The sequence below is a fragment of the Sipha flava genome, unplaced genomic scaffold (genome assembly GCF_003268045.1).
Source record: "Sipha flava isolate LNK unplaced genomic scaffold, YSA_version1 251_pilon_pilon, whole genome shotgun sequence".
Classification (NCBI taxonomy): Eukaryota; Metazoa; Arthropoda; class Insecta; order Hemiptera; family Aphididae; genus Sipha; species Sipha flava.
Window position 1 is genome coordinate 8127 of NW_020272903.1, and position 7068 is coordinate 15194.

At 35.7% G+C, this 7068-nt stretch overlaps 1 protein-coding gene across 2 annotated transcripts; it reads left to right on the top strand.

Moving 5' to 3' along the window:
• Positions 1-445: 445 nt before the first annotated feature.
• Positions 446-5348, top strand: LOC112684533. Of its 2 annotated transcripts, XM_025556095.1 has the most exons (3): positions 1185-1279; positions 1411-1912; positions 1994-5348. In XM_025556095.1, the coding sequence occupies exons 1-3, from the start codon at positions 1223-1225 to the stop codon at positions 5326-5328; spliced, it is 3894 nt and encodes a 1297-aa protein (XP_025411880.1). In that variant the 5' UTR covers positions 1185-1222; the 3' UTR covers positions 5329-5348. The 2 variants fall into 2 exon arrangements, with proteins under 2 accessions (XP_025411881.1, XP_025411880.1); XM_025556096.1 differs by lacking the exons at positions 1185-1279; positions 1411-1912 and adding an exon at positions 446-1057.
• Positions 5349-7068: the final 1720 nt, after the last annotated feature.

Below are 7068 nucleotides of genomic sequence, written 5' to 3' on the forward strand. Positions count from 1 at the left end.
CTAATTGTTTACTAAATGTATAGCAAAAAATAAAAAATAAATAGTATGAATTTTGTATGATGAGGGGGGGTACTGGGGGACATGTATGTGTTAAATTGGGTTTTACTTATTTATTGTTGGGCCAAAAGAGCATTATTTATATTTAATTATTATTATTATTATTATTATTATATTTTACTCAATTATTATGCTCTGTGCCTCTGTTGGGATTGTTATGGGCTACCACAAAAACATGTATAAATAGAATTGTGCGTAACACAATATCACAGGTGTTACACACCCATATTTGATCATAGACTATCTATTAATTTAAAATATTATAAGATTAATATATTCTGAGAAACACCTACATTTAATAGGTTGGCCATAAACCAATAATAACAATGTATATTTTAAAAGATTAATATATATTCCTAGAAACACCTACATTTAATAAGACCAGTAATCTATTATATAAAAATAAGTCCGGTTTTCCTCCCTGACGCTATAACTCCAGAACGCACGAACCGATTTCCACGGTTTTGCATTCGTTGGAAAGGTCTTGGGCTCCGTGAGGTTTATAGCAAAGAAAATTCTGGAAAATTCAGGAAAAATTCAACAGAAAAGTGGGGAAATCGTTTTTCACATACAGCGCCATCTATTATACATAGCATGTACTTCAAACCAATAGCAACGGTGCGTGATAAAGTGTGTGATAGATAGTCATTATTCTCTGCTCAGTTAATTTCATTTAAGCTCAGTGTAAATTATGTGGATCGTGCATTTGAAGTTAAATTCAACACTCTGTCCATAGTCCAAAATGCCTAGAGAACGACGTGCGAACATCGGCCGCCGCACAAGACATGCAAGCCAGCAACAAGTCTATTCAAGGAACTTAAGAGAAGAAAGAAAAAATATAATAAGAGAAAATGACCGATTGAGACATCGCGTGAGCACACGAAGATCATTGGCATCATACAATCGCTTGGCATTCCAATATGATCCCACTGCGAACTACAGTGATGATGAAAATTTGGATATTGGACGAATGACGACTATATGCCGATATTGCAATGCGGTAAAGTTCAAAAGAGAAACGGTTGGATTGTGCTGCGCAAGTGGAAAAGTCAAACTGGATCCATTACTTACACCACCACAGCCACTGAAAACATTGTTTGATGGAAGTGATCCCGATTACAGCCATTTTCTTCAACACATCCTTGAATACAATAACTGCTTTCGCATGACTTCCTTTGGAGCTAATATCATTCGAGAAGGCGGCTTCATGCCGACTTGCAAGGTAAAAGATACAACACACATAACCAACACATAATTGCAACACATAACAACTTCATATACACCACACACTACACCATCACACGATTTACAATGTATTCATGAACAAATTTTAATGATTATTTGCAATTACAGATACAAGGTCAAATATATCATTTGCGTGGTTCAATGGTGCCAACACCAGATGAACCGCATCAATTTCTGCAAATATATTTCATTTCGTCGATGGTGGATCAGCTGAACGTGCGGTGCAATATACAGGGAGCACAACAGTTAAAGAGACGAATTATTGAACAGTTGCAAGCATTTTTTCACGCTAATAATGCTGTGGTTAATATGTTCAAAACAGCATTGGAACGAATGCCATCGGATACGCACAAATTTGTCATAAGAGCGGATTGTACTCCAACAGGTGAACATGTGCGAAGATTCAATGCACCCACCGTTAATGATGTTGCTGCAATTATTGTTGGCGATCCAACTAAATCACGAGACATTGTCGTTCAGCGAAGAAGCAATATCATGCATCGTGTAAACGAGACACATCGTTTGTACGATGCGTTACAATATCCAATCATTTATTGGCAAGGGCAAGACGGATACGACATCACGTTGAAGATGGTCGATCCAATTACAGGTACAATATTCACACACTAATTATTTCCATTATTACTTTTATTGGTTTCCATTAACAATTCATTTAATTTTGCATTTTCAGGAGTATCAACGAATAATAAAAATCTAAGCGCAATGAATTACTATGCGTATCGTATGATGATTCGTACACATGAGGAGAATGTCATTCTGAAGTGCGGTCGGCTATTCCAGCAATTCGCTGTCGACATGTATGTCAAAGTCGAGACCGAACGTTTAGCGTTCATCAGATTCAATCAGCCAAAGCTACGATCTGAGGACTATATACACTTGCGTGATGCTATTCATTCAGATGGTGATGTTCAGAATATTGGACGACTGACGATTCTCCCATCAACTTATATCGGAAGCCCACGCCACATGCACGAATACGCTCAAGACGCTATGACGTACGTGCGAAATTATGGAACTCCGGATTTATTTATTACGGTCATATGCAATCCGAAGTGGACGGAAATTGAACGCGAGTTGGAACCGGGTCAAAAACCGCAAGATCGCCATGACATAATCGCCAGAGTATTTCAGCAAAAACTCAAGGTTATGATGGATGTGCTTACTAAGTATCGAGTTTTTGGTGACACACGTTGTTATATGTACTCGGTGGAATGGCAGAAGCGTGGACTACCGCATGCTCATATCCTAATTTGGTTGCTGAACAAATTACATTCAAATGAAGTGGATGACATCATATCAGCTGAAATTCCTGATCCAGTCACTGATCCCCGTCTACACGACATTGTGACGACACAGATGGTGCATGGACCATGCGGTGCATTAAATCCATTATCGCCTTGCATGGCTGATGGAAAATGCACAAAACGATATCCGCGACCGTTAGTTGCTGAAACAGTCACAGGGAACGATGGATATCCAGTTTATCGTCGGCGTTCAAAAGAAGATAACGGTCGAACTATCAAAGTTAAAGTTCAAAATCAAGAGATTGAGATCGGAAATGAATTCATTGTACCATATTGCCCGCTGCTATCACGAATTTTCGAAACACATGCAAACGTTGAGAGTTGTCATTCGGCCAAATCAATCAAATATTTGTGCAAGTACGTCACAAAAGGCAGCGACATGGCTGTGTTTGGTATTGCGTCGGAAAATGTGAATGACGAAATCAGCAACTTCCAAATGGGCAGATACGTCAGTACTAATGAAGCACTGTGGCGATTATTGTCATTTCAAATTCATGAAAGATATCCCACAGTTGTACATTTAGCAGTGCATTTGGAAAATGGCCAAAGAGTTTACTTCACTGAGGCTAATGCGGCACAACGAGCTGAGAGACCACCATCGACAACATTGACTAGCTTCTTTGCAATGTGTGAAGCAGATCCATTCGCAGCGACGCTGATGTACGTTGAAATGCCCAAGTATTACACTTGGAATCAATCAACAAAGAAATTCCAACGTCGCAAACAAGGAACCCCAGTTCCAGACTGGCCACAGGTGTTTTCAACTGATGCACTAGGTCGTATGTACACTGTTCATCCTAGAAACGATGAATGTTTTTATTTGCGACTGCTGTTAGTAAATGTACGTGGACCGAAATCATTTGCGCATTTGAAAACTGTGAATGGCCACCAATGCCAAACATATCGAGAAGCATGTCAACTATTGGGTTTGCTGGAGAACGATTCTCATTGGGATTTAACACTTGCAGATTCAGTTGTTTCATCAAATGCGTACCAAATACGAACGCTGTTCGCAATTATCATCACCACATGTTTTCCTTCACAACCAATTCAGTTATGGAACAAATACAAAGACGCCATATGTGAAGATATCTTGCATCGCTTGCGTATTCAAACGAATAATCCTGACATCCAAATAACCGATGAAATCTACAATGAAGGATTGATTCTGATTGAGGATCAATGCTTGACTATTGCAAACAAGCTACTGATTGAAGTAGGAATGATTGCGCCAAATCGATCGATGCACGATGCATTCAACCAAGAATTAAATCGAGAGCTGCAATACAATGTTGATACATTGCAGGAATTCGTTAGAAATAATGTTCCGTTGCTGAATGAACAGCAAAAACAAGTATACAAAACATTAATGCAAGCGGTGGACAATAATACTGGTGGTCTATTCTTCCTGGATGCACCTGGAGGAACAGGGAAAACATTTGTCATTTCATTGATTTTGGCCACTATTCGATCAAGATGTGACATAGCTTTGGCGTTAGCATCATCTGGAATTGCGGCGACTCTTCTAGATGGCGGTCGTACTGCACATTCTGCGCTTAAGTTGCCACTCAATTTAAACACAATTGATACTCCAACGTGCAATATTTCCCGATCCAGTGCAATGGGAAAATTGTTAATGCAATGCAAGCTCATTGTTTGGGATGAGTGCACAATGGCACATAAGAAATCACTTGAAGCACTTAACTTCACACTGAAGGATCTTCGGAGAAATAACAACATCTTTGGCGGCTTGATGATATTGTTGGCAGGCGATTTCAGGCAGACGTTGCCAGTAGTTCCCCGTGGAACGCCTGCAGATGAATTGAATGCTTGCCTAAAGGCATCACCTTTATGGAATAACGTAAAAACATTATCGCTAACCACTAATATGAGAGTTCAACTTCAAAATGATCAAAGTGCTGCACAATTTTCCAAACAATTGTTAGATCTTGGAAATGGAAAAGTCCCAGTTGATGCGACATCTGGATTAATTACTCTTACCAACGACTTTTGCCGATTTGTAGACACTCAATTAGTTCTTATTGAAAATGTTTTCCCAAACATTAGTGAGAATTATAAGAATTATGCTTGGTTAAGTCAACGAGCAATTCTTGCAGCAAAGAATAATGATGTCCACGCACTGAATTTCACCATTCAATCAAAAATTGCTGGCGATTTGGTGACATACAAATCCGTTGATTCAATAACAAATCCCGATGATGTAGTAAATTATCCAACGGAGTTTTTGAACTCTCTGGAGATACCAGGATTTCCACCACATAACTTGCAACTGAAAGTTGGTACAGTTATTTTGATACTGCGTAATTTGAATCCACCGCGACTTTGCAACGGTACTCGACTTTCGGTAAAGAGACTTATGCCGAATTTAATTGAGGCAACCATTATTAACGGAAAGTACGCAGGTGAAAATGTATGTATTCCTCGAATACCAATGATTCCGACTGATCTTCCGTTTGACTTCAAACGATTGCAATTCCCAGTTCGCCTTGCGTTCGCAATGACAATTAATAAGTCGCAAGGCCAATCGCTTAGTGTTTGCGGGATAAATTTGGAAAATCATTGTTTTTCACATGGACAGTTATACGTTGCGTGTTCACGAGTTGGGAAACCATCCGCTTTGTTTGTGTTAACGTCAGACCAAAAAACAAAAAATGTGGTTTACCAAAGAGCACTACAATGAAACAATTAAATAACACTTCATTTTAGTAGGTAATTGAAATGAATTTATTACTGTTGTAAAATGAAATAAATATTTTCCTTTTCAAATATATAACAAAAAAAAATTTTTTTTCTTTATCTTTTAATCACCAAACGAAATGTTACATAAAACGAATCTGGTGGCGAAACGGAGTTCGCCGGGTCTGCTAGTATATATTAAAAAGATGTAATCTATAAAATGATAAGTAGGTCAAACGAACGTGGCCTATTGCTAAATAAGGAGTTATGCCGAAACAACAAGACCAATGACGTCAATCAATCCATATAAAAGAGGGATCAAAATGACCACAATTCAGATGAGTTCTAGTCACGGAACAACAAGCTACTCCACGTCACTTTGTATTAGAATTTTGTTAAACACTTTGAGTATTAAAATAAATGTATTAATGTATTAAAAGTCTCATGTCTATTTAAATTAAACACATCTTCGACTCGCAACACTTGAAATCGAGCCGGTGGCACGTAACAGGATAGATTATTTATATCTATCGTATATAAATAAATAAATTATTGTGCCAAAGGAACTCCATGTTTATACTATTTATTTTACCATTATTATTTTACTATTATTTTTAATTCCATCATTATTCTATTTAGCTAAAAATTTGAGTTAAAAATTTTTGTTACTAGTTTTTAAGTTACGCACATATACATGACATATATATATATTTTTTTTAAATAAAATTTTAAACAAAAATAAAATAATAATGGTCGATTTCATCATTATAAGTACGTAATTATCTTTTAAATTAAAATATTATCATACAATTGTTGAATGGAATTAATAATATCAATAGGTATTGTATTAATCCACGTCGGAAAATTTCAGCGAAATCGATCGATGTGGCATCAAAAAGGATTTAAAATTAAATCTGATCATCCTAGCGTTCCTTAAGTGTATGTTCTTATGTTATTTAAACAATAAATATTAATAAAAAGACAAAAAAGATATATAGACTCATATAGAGAATACTTAGTATTTTGAATCATATATGGTTTTATTTATATTTTGTTAACTGAACCAACCAATGTATGTCAATTTGTGCATTATATAATTACAAAATGAACAAGTGAACAAAATATTCAATAATACATACATTAAATATTTATACATACCGGCATATATATATTATAGCTATATAATATTTTAAAAACATTTTATATAATTATGGTTTTTTATGAAAATGAAAATTTGGATTCGATGGTGTTTCCACTAATTTACTTAAGCATTCTAAAATGTTTTAATATTCATATAAGACAGATTATTTAAAGAATAAGGCACATATTTATCATTGTTTTATATCTATGATTTATAGTGATCAGTATAAAATCCTGTCAAAGTTGAACTATGTAGGTACTATCTACTGAAACTCCGAACGTCAGTTATAACGCTAGATTTGCGGGGCCCTGGGTAAAATAAATACTGGATCTTTTGAATTACATTGATCAGAAGAATGTATTGATAAAAATGTTTTAAGTGTATGTCATCTTTTTTTAAATAAATAACCAAAAAATGTTTTCTCGTTGCTTCAAAAATATATTATTAGGGCTCGGATTTTAAAGCACAATAAATAACAAAAAAAAGGAAAAAATTGTCTTAAAAAAGCAAAAATTAAGCAAATTTATCTTTAAAAAAAGCAAAAAAAAAGCATGACCAAAATTTAACATGAATTAGTTATAAAACTGAATAAAAAAAATTAAT